The 18,172-nt window shown below is 41.6% G+C and overlaps 1 protein-coding gene across 1 annotated transcript in view; it reads right to left on the bottom strand.

Annotated features, from left to right (window-relative positions):
- MYO18B (myosin XVIIIB) overlaps positions 1 to 18,172 on the bottom strand; it is a 228,518-nt gene that overhangs the window by 10,524 nt on the left and 199,822 nt on the right. Inside the window, exons 40-41 of the mRNA XM_006904961.1 lie at positions 12,097 to 12,141; positions 10,649 to 10,786 (exon numbers count right to left, since the gene is read on the bottom strand). Of these exons, the coding sequence (XP_006905023.1) occupies positions 10,649 to 10,786; positions 12,097 to 12,141 (183 nt within the window). The remainder of the gene's footprint in view (positions 1 to 10,648; positions 10,787 to 12,096; positions 12,142 to 18,172) is intronic.

Here is an 18,172-nt window from a genome sequence, read left to right as displayed (position 1 = left end):
GGAAGAAATGTCTACTTAGCAAATGGAGTATAAAAGTCCAGTTCAGCCTTCAGCTTCCAGATATAATAGAGTAGCTGTATCAGAAAAAAATCCTCACTTAGAAAAATTAGAAAAGCTAAATTTAAATTTAAAGACATTGGAGAGTCACCAAAGCAGCCAGGACTTGAAAGCCAAGTTCTGGAAAGAGGGAAGGACATCGTGTGACATTTTCCCCTAGAGTCATTTGCTGAACTTGAGGCAGAAAAACTAATCTAAGGAACATACACTTCCAGATATCAAGACTTACTATATAAAGCTACATTAATTAAGGCAATGTTAAATCAGCTCAAGAATGGACAAGTAATAAAATGAAATAGAGTCTATAGGTGATACTATTGTGAAATGTGAAAAATATTATATCTTTTAAAATATATATGCCGACCAATAGGATAGCCATATGGTCATGAACCTTAACCCCTATTTCACATTATAAATAAATATAATTTCCTGATAAACTGTATGTCTAGATATAAAAGTTAAATCAATATAACTTTTGTAAGAAAACATGGAGAGATATTTTCATGCTTTGAGAGTAAGCAAGTAATTCTTCAACAGGATATAAAAAGTGCCAACCATAAAGGAAACAAATTCTAAATTTGTTTACATTAAAATTGAAAACTTCTGCTTATCAAAATAAACCATTAGAAGAATGAAAAAGGCAAGCCACTAAATGGGCATGGATACACATACCCAAAAAAGGACTTATATCTAGAATATATTAAGAACTTCTACAAATCAATTTAAAAAGGACAGACAACCCAAAAGAAAAAAAATATATTAAGCAAAAACTTCATCAGTCATTTCACCAAAAGGTTATCCAAATGAACATAAAAGCACGCGAAAAGGTTTATCTATCAGTAACATGCACATTAAAACCAAAAATGTGACACTACTAATAACCAGTAGAATATCTAAAATTTTTTAAATGACAAAACCAGATGTTGGCAAGGATGCAGAGCAACTGGAACTCATTCACTGCTGGTGGACTGTAAATTGACACAACCATTTTGACAATATTTACTAAAGTGACAATGCATCTATGGCCCAGCAATTCTACTCCTGTGTCTATGTCTGACAGAAAGCTGTAAATCCACGCAACAAGATGTGGACACAATTGTTCATAGTAGTACTATGCAAATTAGTGCTAAACTGGAAACAGCCTAAGTATCTATTAATAATAGAATGTATAAATCATTATCTCCTGTTTACACAATGGACCATATGGACCAGGGTTTCTCAACGGTTGCATAACTGACATTTTGGACCAGAAAATTTCTGTGGCCTGTCCTGTGCATTGTCGGATGCTTAGCGGCATCCTGGGCTTTTACAGGCTAGATGCCAGTAGCACCCCTCTCCTTCCATTATGACAACCAAAAATGTCTCCAGACATCATTACCAACTGTCCCCTGGCAGGTAGCAAGGTATAAAATTGCCCCACCCCACCTCCAGTTGAGAACCATTGTTATGGACTGAGAGCAAGGAAAACAGGTGAATTACTGCTACATGCAACAATGTGGATGAATCTCATAAACATAATATTGAAAGAAAGAAGCCAAACACCAAAGAATACTACTGACTGCTCCCATCTACATAGAGTTCAAAAACAGGCATGTCTCATTTATAGTGTTAGAAGTCAGAATGGTGGTTACCTTTGAGGAAAGAAGAGGTAATGGTTTGGTTTTGGTAGTAATTACATAGGTATGACTAACTTTTGAAAATTTCATAAAGACTTACTTTCCTGTATATATATGAAATATGTATATGAAATAAGAATATTTCATTAAGAAGCTTACTTAACAAAAATTTAGCTCAATGAGAGAACCACAGATTCTAAAAAAATGTTTTGAACCATCAGTGATTATTCCGAATTGTTTTACATAAACTTGCGGCTAATTTAGGTGAGCCTCAAAATTTCTGAGAGAGCCACAGATATACCACCTAAGACCTGGAATTCTAGAAAGAAAACAGCCCTTCTTTCCATGGACATTCATCCAAGGGTAATGCTGGCTCCAAGGATGAATCTTGGACAGAGACAAGCTTCTCTGGCTTTCATCTATTAAGGCATTGAGTCCACGGTTGATGTGTTTGCATTGAATATTTCCATGTATTCAGTTTCCACATCTTTTCCACTAATCTTCCTAATACTGATAAAACTGAAAAGAACCTTTTTGTCATAGGAAGACGTAAGACCATATTCATGAGAGGCCTGTTCATTAAGTACATTCGGAATGAATTGAAATGATCCTGAGCTCTGGTTCTAATAATGCAGAGACCAATAAATAAATATACTATTGAAATAAGATTAGTGTGGATGCTTAACCTACTTTGAGAACAAGCTGTTTTCAACGTTAAGTACCATCCATTCATATTTACATAATTAATGAACTAATTATAAACAAGTCTTATCTAATCATTTAAGCAGGCTTCACGTGACCCATTCTTGGCTTTCGCTTCCGTAGAAGTAATTGCATTTCCTTGAAAGTAACACAACTTTATTTTAAAAACAATAACCCTATAATTTAGATCTTTTTATTAATTCAAGCCAGTCTTATACCAAATAAAAGTCTTCGGGGGTGAGGGTGGTGGTGGTAGTGGTATCTAAATCTTTTTCTTTTAAACTAAGAACTGCAAGCCAAGAGTGTGGGGCTGGAAATGTTTACAGAACGCAAATTTTCCCCAGAAAAAGGAAAAGTTGTCATGCCATTTTTTAGCCAAAGGAAAAGCAGTTGTGTTAAATCGGCACCAAAGCAAATGATACATACAACAGTAATTAGCGAAGATTACACAGTAATTAAAATCACGATGATTATGTGAGTGAGAATAATTTATACAATAATCTCCACGCTCACATTGCAATATGGTACACGTCCAACAGCAACAGTGGAGAGCCATGTTCGGTAATAAATTCAAGTCACAGCATCACTAATTACGTGGTGATAGATCGGTCACTGAAGTTTAGGGATAAATGTTTTCTCTGACCAAGATGAACACAATGTTATTTGAACTTCCCAAGGTTACCAAATGGGGACCACAAACACTCTAACATGTTTTCTCTTTCTCCCTCTCCTTCCCCTTTCTTCTTCCGCCCCTTCCTCCTTCTAGCTTCCTCCTTCCTTACCCCTTCCTCACCCTTTCCCTTCTCCTCCCCTCCCCTTCCCTACCTTCCCCTCCTCTCATCTCTTCTTCTCTCCTGTCTTCTCTTCCCCCTTCATTCTCTGTCTCCATGCTCTTTTCCACTTCCATAATTCAACCTTCCCCTTGATGGAGAACATTGTTTTGCTTGTCTCTTCTATCTACCCAAGATCATTCTCCTGCTTCAGGTAAGGCACCCTATTGTCCTTTTGGGAATCCCCTCTCCCCCAGTGTTCTTGTGCTTTGAATGGGAATAATCCCATATCCCAGAGCTAGGAGAAAACACCAACTTGAGCCTAAGGTAAGAGGCTCCTTCGTTTCCCTATCCACTCTGACTAGTTCAGACAGACATGTGACACACTTTGGGCAGCCAGAGAGAGTTAATCTCAGGATTTCTGTAGAACTGTTAAGAAGAGAAGCCCTCCTTACCATTGGACTCAGAGTGATGCAGACATAAGCTTGGAGCCACTGGACACCATCTTGCTGCCTTAGAAAGAAGACAACTCAGAGAAAAGCAGAGCAGAGAGGCTGCTGGAGAATCAAATCTCCACGATCATTTTCCAATCCCTGGATCCGGTAATGCCTGAATTATGCCAATCTACCCCTGGTTTCCAAGCTGCATGAGACAAGCCAGGTTGTACAAGCCAGGTTGAGTTGAGTTTTATGTCACCTACACCCCAAAGAATCCCAACTATTGCATTATGCAGAGATATTCTGGCATCTCCGTGGATCCAGACCAGAGTTTAAAATCTCTGGACAGTTCCACTTGGATGTTGCCAAAGACACTAAGTTCAACATATTTAAAAATGAGTTCAATGAAACTCCACTTTCATTGCCAAGAGAGTCTCTGTTTTAGGTTCACAGTTTTCCGCTGTGAACTGAGCCCACTTTTATGATCTCTGTGGAACACCCAGTTACAGTTTTCCCTAGTCCTTATTGTCAGCATCTCTGCCTCCTAAAGCAGTGTCACCTGGCCTAGCCTGGGACGAAGGGAGGAGGGTGGAAAGAAGCTTTTGTTTATTAAGCACCGATTTGGTGACAGGCCTTCCATAAACCACTCTATAGCTAATATTTAATAGGCAATAGTTAATTCTTTTAAAATCTTTTCAAACTTTATTTTTAAATAAATAGAATATTGTATATATTTTATATAATTTAAATATACACAATTTTACTTATAGCAGTTAATTCTTTAATCCTGCAAAAGGGATATTAATATAGAGACGGGATAGAATCATGGAGGAGGAACTGAGACTCATAGACTGTAACTTCCTCATGATTAGACAGCTCGTAAGTAGTAGACCTTGGACTAGAAACTAGGTCTACCAGAGTACAAAGCCTGTTAGCTTCCCCCTACCTCCTTTGAAGTGTGTCTCCAAGGTCCCTTTGCCAGATCCAGCTTAACATTCTGTGCCCACAACCTGTCTCTGCCCTCAGTCTGCACTCTAGGGAAGTTGAGCCCCAGATTTTCAGTTTTCCCCATTATGTTCCTTCAATCCTGGTTCCATGTTGCTAAGTACATGCTCTGTGATAGAAGACAGTTAACTAGTCTGGCAAGTTCACCCTTGGTTCTTGATATCAGCATCGTCCTTCTAATCACCCTGGTAAAAAGCCATCTAACTTCTTTCTACTGGTCATTTATTTTGTTCAGTGCATATTTACTGAGTACCTGCTATGTATCAGACACTGTTCTAGGAGCTGAGGTACAAAAGGAAAGACAAAATGTATGTTCTTAAAGGGCTCACAGCCTAATGAAGGAGACACACGCCTGAACAGATGATCTCAACATAATACGATAAGTGCTATGGGACAGAGACGTGTGGGGTCTGTAGGAGCATGGAAACCCCCAACCAAGCCAAGGAGTCAAAGAAGGCTCCTGAGGCAGGTAATACATGATCTGAGTCTTGAAGGATGAGTTCGTCAGGTGAAGAAACATGAGAAGGATGTCTAGTCAGAGGGCATATCATGGGCAAAGGACCAGGGGTGGGAAATAGTATAGTTTATGAGGGAGAACTGTATAAAACATGTGGGGCACAAATAATAAATTAGAGATAAAGGAAAATGAGAGCAGAGAGGTAGATAAGAGCCAGATCATGGAAGGCACTGTAAGCCCACTCACTAAGGCATTTAAATTCTATTCTTCAAAGGTCAGAGGTCACCAAAGTTTTTCTGTGAAGGCCAGAAGGCAAATATTTCTGGCTCTGGGAACATATGATCTCTGTTACAATTCATTGATTCTGCCATTGTAATGCAAAGATAGTCATAGACAATACATAAAATAAACAAAGAAAACACCCAAACATGGGCATTGCTGTGATCTAATAAAACCTTACAAAAAGAGGTCAAGGGCCAGATTTTGTGATGGGTAGCTGTAGGTGATGGGAAGCCACTGAAACCAGATTTTCATTTCAGAGAAATCATACTCACTGAAGGGTAGAGGACTGACTAAAGGAGGGTAGTTTTAGAAGGTCTTTGCCAGAGTCTAGGTGAGAAATGATTAACCTTCCTTAAAAGTGTTGGCAGTGGGGATGGAGAGTAGAAAAAAAAAAAAAGAATTAAGAGTATTTGCTTCAGGGAGGGCAGAATAAAGAAGATTTAGAGATCAGTTGAATATGCCGATGAGAAAGGGGAATGACAGCCCAGGATGACTCAAGGGCTCCAGTTTGGGTGGTTTTATGAATGATAGAAGCACCAGATGGTACCGATAACACAGGTGTGTGGGGAGCAAGGAGTTCTCTCTTCGATATTCTGAGTAAAGACACCAGGGAGACGTCCAGTTGGCGATCATCCCAGTATAGCAATTAGGTATGACATAAAAGTTTCAAACTTGGGAGAATGTAAGAGCTGAAGGTCTAGATTAGGGGGTCATCTGCTTATAACAGGGCAGTTAAAACCACAAGAAGAGTGCCCAGCATCAGATGAAGAGAAAAACAGCCAGGTGAGGGCAGCGCCCTGAGAAAATCAGCATTTGGGGGCTGGGGCAGGAAGGAAGAAATCAGAAAAGAGAGGATTGAGGAGCACCAAGAAGCAGAAACATCTCCAAAGCCAAGTGAGTGGAGCATTCCAAGAAGAGATGCCAACGTAGGGGAGAAGTTCAGAAAAAGATCAAGACTAAGAATATCCCCTGATTTGTCTCTTTGGAAACCACTGACATGGTGAGAAAAGTTTCGATAGAGTGGTGGGGGCAGGCTTGGGGCTGGAGGAAATGAGGCATAAAAGTGAGGTAAGTGAAGATGGTGCATGTGGACCCTAGGGGAAGTAAAAGGAATAACTCAACTCAGCTGCAGGGTGATGCATGAGGATATAGTTAGGATGGGGAAGACCTGAAGGCATTTATAACCTGAGGAAGAACGACTAGAATGCGGGAAGTTGAAGAAACAGGTGAGGATGGGACACTGGGTGGATCAGAGCTCTGTAGGGGAGAGAAGGGAGTGGATACGAATTAGTCTCAGACAAGACCAGATCTCGTCTTCTAAGACCAGAAGGAAGATGGGGACAGACAGAGATGAATTTACAGACGCCACAGAAGTTGAGGCCATTATTCTTTTTCTTTGGATGAAACAGAAGTTTAGGTTGTTCCTTAGAGTGAAGGGTAGTGACAGCTGGAAAGTTAGAATGGTTTAATTAACTGTCTGGGAAAATGAGAGAAGTGAATGACCGGTGACAAGATGAGACATTAGGAGTCTGTACAGTTGAATCAACTAACGTCTGTCAGTATATGGACCCTGCAGAACTGTGTTAGTGACAAAGACTGGGGTTCTGCTGGGCATTGGGATGGGGGTCTAGAATGAATTGGGGCTTGGACACTCCTTAGAAAGCCTGCTGTGCTGTGAGAACAAGATGGAAGCGGAGAGAGCCCCTTACCACTCCTCTAGCAGGGCGATGGCCCTGGGGAGCAGGAAGGAGAAGCCGGTGCATAGCAGGGGCTGAGGTGAGAGCCCCTGAACAGCTTTGATACCACCTGCAGCCAGGTGTTAAGAGACAAGGATGGCTGCCACCACCAAGCCCATAAACTCCAATGCCGGGGGCTACAAAGGTAATATAGAGTCTCCGTCCCCAGGATCTCTTGCATTTATCATCAGCAGCTGCATGACTCCAGAGCTGTAAATCATAAAGTTTTAGGTGTGTTTCTCTAGAGTTGACGTCCCCTTATAAATTATACAGGGAATGCTTTTATTTTTTTGGCAGAAGACTGCTCTCTCCCTCTCTTCTGTTTTAGAGTGACCTTCTTTCTCAAATTGCAAATGTCCAAGAGACTCCTTTCTTGACCTCTATGATATGCCTGGTAACATGGGGAGGGGTATATAGGAGTCTCATACTCTTCTACTGTACAGTCTCTTAGCAGGAGGAACCCTGGGATGATCTGCTAGTATCTAGGCAAGTTTAACATGCAAATGCCCTTTGACCCGGAGAATCATTTGCCCATAATATGTAAGGATGTGTCTTTTTTGAAGCTTTGCAGGTTAATAGCAAATACCAGGAGAGCAACTAAAAGTAAAACAAGAAGATTATAACTTTAAGATCTTTTGCAGGAATTTAAAAGAATGAGATTGATTTAAGCATACTGATAAGGAAAGATTGCTGAGGAATATTGTTGAAGGAAAAAAAGCCCGTTCTAGGAATTTATGTATAGCATAATATGTATAATATAACATCATATCATTTATGTTTTTTAAAAGCCCATGAATATGTTATATATTTTCTATAAGAACATATATGTTTATAAATACATAGAGAAAGATGTTGAAGAATTCATGACAAACTGAAGATAATGGATGCTTTTGAAAAGGAAGCTGAGATTGGGGTGGCAGCCAAGAGGATTTTAACCTTCTTAGTTATATTTTAAGTTCTTGAAAGGGGGAAGTATTCATAGATTACTTGCGCAATTCGAAAGAGCTAGAAGTCAAGGCACCTGAACTCTAGGTCAGTCCTTACGATAAATTTGGCTGAGACATTTCCCACTGCAGACCCGTTTTCTCCATCTGCATAATGAGCGAATTGGACTAGAAGATCTCAGTGCCTCCTTCTAACTCAGAAGTTCTAGAATCTTTAAACTGTAAACATTCTCCAAGGGCAGGGCTCAAAATTTTCAAGGCTGCATGCCGTGGGATCTGGCATGCAGCTGGCAGTTAATAAATATCTTTTGGATGGATGTTGAACGTTGAATAACAATCCTTATGCAGTTTTAATATTAACAAGCCAGCTCTTTGCCAGTAAATTTTGCCAGATGAGTGATCCACCCCTTGGAAAAATGTCAGAGAGCCATGGCAGTATGGCAAATACAAATACAGGCTTTGGAGGGTTTCAAACCTGAGTTTAAATCTTGGCTCTTCCACTTACCCACTGTGGGACTTTGAACAAATTACCAGCCTTCTCTGAGTCACAGTCAGCACTGAGTTGTGACCAAATAGATTAATATTTCTGCACCAGCCTTAATGTTACATTTAGTTATTCACCCAACAAACATTTATTGAGCACCAACTGTGTGCCAGTTCTAGGGACACTGACATAAGGAGAACAGACAGGAGCTTTTCTTGCCTCCTGCCCTATCACTGTCCTTGATGCAGGCACCTCTGTTCTGAACTGCAGCTGGACACTGGGGACTTGGAAGGCTGGCGGACAGAGAAAGAGGGAAGAGGCTGTGGAGAGGGCTTCCTGGGGATGCTGAAAACCAACTCTGTCCACGGTGTAGCTACGAAGCTGGGAGAAGGTTATCTGTGTCTGATTCAGTTGTTTCCCCTTCCCTGGGCCTCAGATTCCTGTTCTGTAACATGGGGGTAATGATGTGTGTCTCTGGTTCCTCTGGGCATCAAATAAATACTGACACTAATAAAGCAGCTAATTTTCTTGAGCTCTTTCGAGATGCCAGGCTCTGAGTGAAGAACAACTACTGCACCATCTCATTAACCCTGACAACAACTTTGATCCACTTATGAGGAAACATGAGCAGAGAAGTTAAACAATTTGCCCCAAATCTCACAGGTGTGGAGGAGCAAATAAATATAAGGTTGGAATCCAGATGCTCTGACTTTAGCCCATGTACTGAAACCACCACTGCCTCCCATCTCCCATTATGAATGCGTGCCAAACAACTTAGGGTGTAACTCAAGGGCTAAGGATCCTTATCATGCACCCTAATACAATTATCATTGTGAAACTTGGTTATTATGTTAATGATCATTCACGTTCTGCTCTATCTGCCTCTGGTTCTGCTTCTGCTGCCTTATACTCTGGCTGACGGGGAAAAACAAAAGTATTTAGTTATCAGGAGAGAAAAAGTCCTCATCATTTGGGTTTCACAGAGGATGTGGCTCTTTCTGCATACAGGCCTGTTTTTAATTAAGAGCAGTAATTAGATAACCTTGCTTTATAATTAACTCCCCAGATGCACCCCATTCTTGGAGCCTCTCTTTGATATTTTCGACATCAAATCTTTCAGCCTAAGATGATCTGCAGCTGTGTGCTAGACATTTGCCACTCACCAAATGTGCCCCAAATTCATTAGCATGAGTTCCCAATCCCTTCTTTCTGTAGAGACAACCCCTTGCTTCAGAGCAGATACATTTCAAGTCAGCAAGGAGGGTCATCTAGGTTTGTTCCATCAGTCTGATTTTTCTCCCTATGTTATCACATTCATTCTTTTGTTATCACTGAAGGGGTGTGAATTTCGTCTTAATTATGCATCTGCTTAATCCATAATTTCTGATTTATGGCCATTAGCTCCCAATTACAAGAAGGCCGCCCTTGAAAAGGAAAACCAAGTGAGCTAAGAAAAACAAAGCTGAAAAGCAAGATGGAAAGGTAGATTTAAGTCCTACAACTAAGGGCGAATCTTGATGCTGATTTGTTGAAGAAATCTATTATTGGCAATCCCGTAGATTTGTGAGGATCTCATCTCAGGCCATGACTGAATTCATCTTCCTCTGTGGTAGGGAAAATATAGATTCCTGATATTCAAACAAAGCTAAAGTCTCAAAGGGAGAAATCATCCAGCCTAACCATCTTTATACTGACTCGTCATTTAAAAAATACAAAAAAATTTAAGTAAATTTGTTGAATTAAAAATTTTAAATCTGGAATTATCTGTAAGTGGAAAACAAGTAGGACCTACCTCAGATAGAAGGCAATTGTAATAAATCCATGATTAAAAAAATATATTCACCCCATGCTATTTAAAATCATCCGGAAAAACTGTACCTTATGGAGGGCTCCATTAGACCCTCATCATTTCAACTGTTTGGGGCAGTAAATACAATTATATTTTCTGTTTTGCAGATGAGGAAGTGAAGATTCAGAGAAGGTAACTAACCTGCCTAAAGTCATACAGCTAAGAAGTGGCATGCTCATATCTCAAACTGTCTGGACCGTGCTTGTCTTTGTCTAAGCCAGAGGAAATGGAAGACCTAAATGACAGCCTTTGAAGTCTGAGATTCTCTGAGCTATTGGCCATCCAGAGATAATAAGGATATACTCTTACCTGGGGCTGAGGATGTGACTGCTGAGGGCCGACTGTCGAGATGGGGTCCTCATGGTGTCCGTGGCCAGGGACAGAGTACAACTCAACCAAGACTGAAGACTGCCCTCTGGCTGGGAGCTGAGGATGGAGATATTATCTCTAGAAGCAGAACGCAGGATTCTATGATCACAATGACAACCACAGTAACAGCAATATCTAGATAGTCACCCTTTAACATAACCCAGGCATTATGCTACTTGCTATAAATGCATAACCTCAACCAGTGCTCACAACACCATTCCTGAGAGGTGGGAGTTGGTGCTGTCCCCATCATATAGGCGTGAGAATGGGATTTGGGGAGGTCAGCTTGGGTTTTGGCCAAGATCATCAGCTAGCTAGTGATTAAGTTGATATGCAAACCCTGGTCCCTCTGATTCCAATGCCAATTCCACAAACTGCTGCTTATCTTTGGGAAAATAAACACTCTAATATACAGGTTGAGGCATCTCCAATTTTGGAATAAAATTTTGCATGAATTTTATACCAAATGACATGTTCATGGAATATGTCAAATGTGATGGTCTTAATTCCTTGCCTGCCTTAACTGGAACATCTTTATGGACAGAGACTTTACTTGTACATTCTGTTAATCCTGAAAGCAGTACATGGAGAGACTTGTGTAGCCCTCTTATTGATGTGGGTACTCAATGAGTATTTTAATTTTTGGTTGATATTACTCGCTAAAACAAACAAACAAATACATAAAAATGTATTTGTTTGTTTACAGAATATATGTCAGTTACCACGGAAAGGAACTATAAACATGAATCCAAGATTGGCCATGTCCTCTATACCCCATCTTAGCAGAGTAGACATTTATATATATAATCATAAAATAAAGGAGAAAATTATCAATATTGTAGACAAGACAGAGAGTAGGTTCTAAGGAGCATAAAGAGGAGTCTTAATTTGCTTCTTGGAGGCATAAGGGATGGTATCAAGTAATAGCAGTTGAGCTGCATTTTGTTTGAAGGTTAGGGCTTGGCCATATATAGCCTGGAGAAATGAATTTTAGATGGAAGAAACAGCATACAAATAGGTATGGTGGTCATAAAAGGGCAGAGCATGGATGATGTAGAAAGCAGGAATCCCAGCTAGACAGCGAAGTAAGGGTCAGAATACGCATGGCTCAAATGTGTCTAAAAGTCTATTCTGAGGCAATGGAGAACACTGAAGATGTTTGAGGAGGACAGTCGCATAATAAGTACTGGGGATCTCTCTGTCTAAAAGAAGTTGGACAGTTCATTAACATGTGCCCAGTGCTATAGGTTATAACAGAGCTCTCGTGGGCACTGTTGATAATTCTCCATGTGGGCATGGATGGTCCCTCTGCAGACTGGATACAGAGAGCCAGCAGTTTGCTCCTGGCTTCAGTGTAACCTGCTCAGTTCTACTCAGGGTTAACTTACATCTCTTTTCTGCCACTGCTGCCACAATCCACTGCCGTCTGGACACTGGAAGGAGGTACAAGAAAGAGTCTGTTATCCTTGTGCTACCAGGGGCTAGGGAAGAACATGGTCTTTGATATTAGATAAACTTCAGTTTAAGTCCCACTTCCAACCTTTGCTGCTGTGTGATCTTAGGCAAGTCGTTTGCCTTCTCTGAGCCTTCCATTCTCCTTGGTAGAAATGTGGCTAATAATGGGGTTCTGCCTCTAGAGTTATGGGGCAGATGAAAGGAGATAATCCTTGCAAGGATCTCAGCGTGGTTCTTGGCAAATTGATAGTGTTAATTAAAAGATAACAACCATCACCACTAGTACCACTATTATTGATAGCATCATTATTGTTGACAAGTAAGGCACCTGCTTTATTTCTTAGTGAGTGCCAGCAAATCAGACAGAAGGGCAGGTGGTCAGCTTCCAAAAGCATTCTGGGAAACTCCAAAACTAATTACAATGGCAGCTACTCTTTAGGGAACATCTCTTCATTCAAAAATAGGTTTTACACACAATCTCATCTAACCAACCTGCCTGTCTCCATCTTAGAGATGAAGAACCTGACACTCTTATCTAAGGTCACACAACTTTGAGTCCCAGGTCTGTAAAAGCTATTAAGCTCATACTCTTAACCAGAGTGCAAATGCCCCATACATGGGTGCAGACCACCAAATCCAAAAACTCTGACACCTAAGACCTCATTTGAACCCATCTTTTCAGGCTGGGATCTCTTTATTCTCTGCTGGAATCTGGGCAATTCCTTCCTTGGAAGACCTGGTCACTTCCTTTGAGGAATGAGCCTATGACGTTTTGGTCCCTGCCCTCGAAGACCCATCCCTCTTGGGACTTCTGTTAACATCTATCTGTCCGCACTAGATTGCAAGAGACCCTCATGGGCCAAGAACATGTCTTATTCATCCTTTAGCCCCAGAGCTCAGGCCAGACCAGAAGTTCTCCCTAACAATGCTAGGTGAATCCAAATAAGAAGAGTCTGTACACTTCAGCCATGAGCCAAATTCAACCTACAGGTCTGTTTTTACAAATAAAGTTTTATTGAAACAGTCATACTCATTCATTTATATTTTGCCCATGACTGTTTTTTGCTCTATAATAGCAGAACAGAGTAGTTGTGACAGGGATCATATGGCCCTAAAAGCCTAAAATATTCACTATTTAGCCTTTTAAAGAAAAATTTGCTGACCAAAAGTACCTTTTGTGAATGACCCTATGAGAGGCAAAATAATGACCCCAGACATGTCAGTGTCCTAATCCTTAATTCCAAGAACCTATGACTCTGTTTCCTGTGTGATAAAATGGACTCGGCAGATGTGGTTAAGGTTAAGGATCTTGAGATGGAAGGCTGTCCTGGATTATCTGGGTGGATCCAATCTAATCACTCAAAACCTTAAAAGCAGAGAACTTACCCCAGATTTGGTCAGAGGGAGAAGTGGCTATAGAAGAATGGTTAGAGATGCAATATGCCTGGCTTTGAAGATGGAAGTGGTCAACAGCCAAGGAATGTTGGAATCCTCTAGACCAGTGGTCCCCAACCTTTTTGGCACCAGGGACTAGTGCGCCTATGAGAATCTAATACCTGATGATCTGAGGTGGAGCTGAGGCGGTAATGCTGGTATTCGGGAGCAGCTGCAAATACAGATGAAGCTTCACTCACTCCTGTCGTGCAGCCTGGTTCCTAACAGGGTGGGTTGGGCACTCCTGCTCTAGAAGCCATAAGAGGCTAAGAAATGCATTCTCCCTAGAGTCTCCCAAAGGAACACAGCCCCGATGACACCTTGATCTTAGCCCAATGTAATCCGTGTCAGATCTCTGACCAGCAGAACTGCATGATAAAACCTGCGTTGGTTTAAACCACTAAAGTTGTGATAATCTGCTATGGCAACAAGAGAAAACCCTGCAATAGAACAAAAGTATCTTTGGTGAGGGACCCTAAATATTCTTAAGGATCTCTATAAAAATTTTTGATGCAGCTTTTAAACAAATGGTTTAAAAATACTTTAAAAATAAAAACAAACCAACTTTGCTAACTAAAGCGGCCCGTGATAGTAGACTCAACTCTAACCCTGATAGTGACCTGAGTCTTTTATAAAGCTTTCTGGGCCGGGGCTACAGTAAGAACACTGGACCAAGGGAAAAGGTGATTGAATCCTAGTGCCCTCACTGTGTGGTCTTGGCTTACTCTCATCCCTGCTCTGGGATCTCAGTGTCCCCACCTGTGAAATGAGAAGTTTGGACCAACGAGCTGAGGCTTGTCCATCTTGGATGCTTGAAAATGATACCCAATGGAGAGTAATAGTTGGGCCCTAGAGCAGGCATGCTGGGCCTTTTGTGAGAATCTTTTATGAAGGACATAGAACTCCCACCTCCCCACATGCACAAAGGCTGACTTGAATTTTAGTACGATACTTGAGGGTTCACAGCATCATATCTAGAACTCCTGCATGGACACCCCTTCCCTCAACCAACTAGCCCACAGACCCCAGGTTTCAGACACTGGCTATAGCTGACTAAAGAGGCTACGAAGGTGGTAGGCAAGGCCCCTTGGAAGCAGAGAGATTTGAATGAATAAGGCTATGAATGTCTGAAATGCTCATACAAAGAACAAAAATAATTGAAGGCCCTTGTGGCCCAAGCCACAGAGTTCAAAATGTTGTGGCATTTCTCTTAGAAGTAGAGAGGGTGAGTTGTAGACATGAAACAAGTTATCTCATGCACACAGCCAGAGGACCAGCAAACACTGGCCACAGTAGGGTTATGACTCCAGGCATGATGGTGGAAGGGAAGTCGGGGGTAGGGGCCTTTAGGCCCATTTCCCACCTGAGGAATCCATGAATCTAGAATAAAAGAGACTATGCTCATGGATCCTACTGAGTGCCTGGGCACCCTAATGTCTCCATAAACCTAAAACAACTTGCCTTACATTCTGTAAGAGATGTGGTCTCTGTCTACTGGGGAGCCAGGAATACTTCCTCACATGCTTCGTCAGAATGAACAACAATCTTTAATTTACCAAGCACAGGAAAATCTTTACAGCACAGTATAACTAATGAAGGCACATACTGGTGTTAATTTGTGACCACTATTCACTATTCACCTCAGCCGACTCCATAAGCATGAATCTCATGGATGGTCTCAGTGTTTAAATTCACCTCCTTCTGCAAGGGCTCTTCCCCTCTCCTCTCCCCCACCCAGAGACCCTTCCTGTTCGAAATGTCCAGTTATGATGATGTCTTCTCTTTGCTCCTCCACACCCACTCCATGCTCTTCACCCTGCTATGTAGCTAGGAGGTTGATCCATATGAACCACATCAGTGGGTTCCCTGCTCTGTGGCTTCTCTTTAGGCTCAGCCAGTAGGGAACTCAGGTGACATTTGGAAGGAAGGAGTTAGAGAGGGAGGCTGAAATATTTATTCCCTTGGATTTTTCCTACTGCATCTCCTTGTGCTGGCTTCATCTGTCAACCAAAGGCAGAGCTTCTCCTGCCAGGCAGCTTATGTTCACTTGCTTGCTTCCCCCACGCCCTGCATCTTGATTCCAGTAATTGCACTCTCTCTTCACCTCTTTAGGCCCAGAAGAGATTACTGCTCCCAGGAGTTGCTAGCCCCAGAGTCTGCACCATCCTCTGTGCATCATTTCCTCTACACACGCCCAGATCTTTATAAATAGTCCCTTTATTAAGCGTCCTCATTTGGGGTGTGCCTTCTGGTTCCTGCCAGACTCTGACTATTACAATAGCTAATCTCAGTGCTGATTTCTACCTTAACAGGAAGAATTGTGTTTTCTGGGCCAATATTTTACATGACAAGTAAGGAGGCAGCAGGCATGACCCATCACTACTCTATCAATGACTGTTATACCCTTAATCACCATGTGGGAAAAAAATGGAGGAGCAGCTAAAGAGGCAATCTTGTAAGAATGTAAGATTACCAGCCATCATCACTGGCCCCTCCTAAGCCTGTGACTCTGGAAAGGAACCAGCCGTGAGAAGAAATAAAAAGATGCAGGTATGGATACTTATTGAAAAGAATCCTACATTTTATAGTATCTGTGTACTGGTTGCATCTGCCTGTGAATCTGTATCACTGAATTTGAAAAGAACCTCTGAGATGGAAGTCAAGGACTGCCAGGTATTCTATTCATCTACCCAAGATGAAACGCCATCCAGACCAAGGGTGATGTCCAGCCGGGGCCACACATTGCCTGCCATTTGGGTAAGTCCAACAAAATAGAGTATGTTTAAAATAAAGAGGCTAGGTTAAGAAGGGCTTCTGGAAACCCCATTATACACTTATGGTATGAGAACATGCTGAAAGCCCCTGACACCTTTATTCGGAGGTAGTATGGAGTGGAGGTTTGCAGGGAGAGAGAGGAAAGGCTTTCAGCAGAAGCAAGAGTTTTGTTCTGTCTGATCCTGAGAAGCATTAAATCAGATGGGTAAAAATCACCACCAGGTTGACTTTTTACAAGTCATGGCTTCTTGGTCCTGACAGGTACTTGAGTTTGTGCACCATGGTCCATGGAGCCCTTGGGTTCTGAGAAACCTCACAGAGGCTACCAAGGGGTCAGGGAGAGGAACCCAGGAGGGATGCTTGGCCCCAAGCCTTCCTCTCTCACTCCAATCAGAAGATAACTACCCTCCATCCTAAGCCAGAATTTTCTATAGGAGTTTGCTTTGGTGTAAAAAAGGGAGTTCTACTTAAAGGAGAGAGCTTAAAATCCACTGACCCTTTCACCATATGAAGAAAGTCTTTTGACTGCAAGCTCCATGTGCAGGATCTCTTGTCTTAACCTGGAAGGTGCTTGATGATGATGATGATGATGATGATGATTTTAATTTGTTGAGTGAGCAAGCAGAGGCTCTGGAAGAACGTGTGACCTGTCCATGATCCTAATCGACTTGGCAGTGCAGCTAGGATTGTAACCCTCATCTCTGATATGCGATCAGTGGTTCTTTCTCTTATCTTGGTGCATGTAGCTTTTAAAAAATAACTTGTTCCAGGCACGTGTGGCCAGGGGATTGCTGATGAGCAAGATAATTAATTAAGTGTCTTCTATTGTATTCTTTTAGGGTAAGTCTTTGCCAGACAACTCAAGTCTGAATATAAACATTGCTTGGGAAATAATACATGAACGCATTGGCCCCACATCACAGTGACAGACACAAGTTCACCAAAATGACAGGCCAGTTATGTAGCAGAGAACAGAGACCTTGACAAGAGAAAGGGTGAAGAAGGGGCATGTTCGACATGACATCAGAGCTTAATCAACAGAAATATGGGTGATGGAGTTAGTCTAGAAATCAAATCATGGCCCCATCGCTTGTTTGTGAGCTAGGGTCAGTCTCTTGACTTCTTTAAGCTCTAGTTCATCATTATAAACTGGGGGTGATAATGGTACCAACCTCACAGAGTTGTGAGAACAATGTATACAAAACAGGTAGGTTATATAGCCTGGCACAAAGTCCTCAGGAAAGGGTACCTATTATCACAATTATCATTTATCTCCTGTAATGCCAGAGTGGAAAAAGCAGTTTGAAGCTCTCGCTCCCCATGAACCGCACTAGCTGGGTATCCAGGCCTTCCATGCTACAAAGACACTTAGTAAGCCAGGCAGTCTCTGTGGCATCATTAAATATGTGGTACCCTACACTAGGGCCCTGTATTGTAATTTGGAATGTGGCATCAAACTTTTTAGGATAATGGAGAAATTCTTTAAGCTTCTCTACCATTTCTAGGCTATGGTAATTACTCAAAAAAAGAGGAGCAAATTAAAAGGTAAGAGGATTGCAGGAAAAGAGAGGCAGACACCTCCAAAAGCCTGTCCTACAATGTAGCATAAACCTTTACAGTCTGGTTGGAGCCTGGGTTCACGAATAAATAAACTAAATCAGAATTATGCCCTCAATGGCAGCTGCAATCTTTGGTTAGAAACAGATATTTTTACCTGTCCTGCTGCAGCCTAATTTAGTCGATTTAAAGGGGTATATGTCAGAAAATGTACAACTGAATGCAACATAGCAATAAAGGACT

Source organism: Pteropus alecto, unplaced genomic scaffold (assembly GCF_000325575.1).
Source record: "Pteropus alecto unplaced genomic scaffold, ASM32557v1 scaffold190, whole genome shotgun sequence".
Taxonomy (NCBI): domain Eukaryota; kingdom Metazoa; phylum Chordata; class Mammalia; order Chiroptera; family Pteropodidae; genus Pteropus; species Pteropus alecto.
Note: the sequence above shows the minus strand (reverse complement) of the source record. Positions and strands in the feature narration are given on the sequence as shown.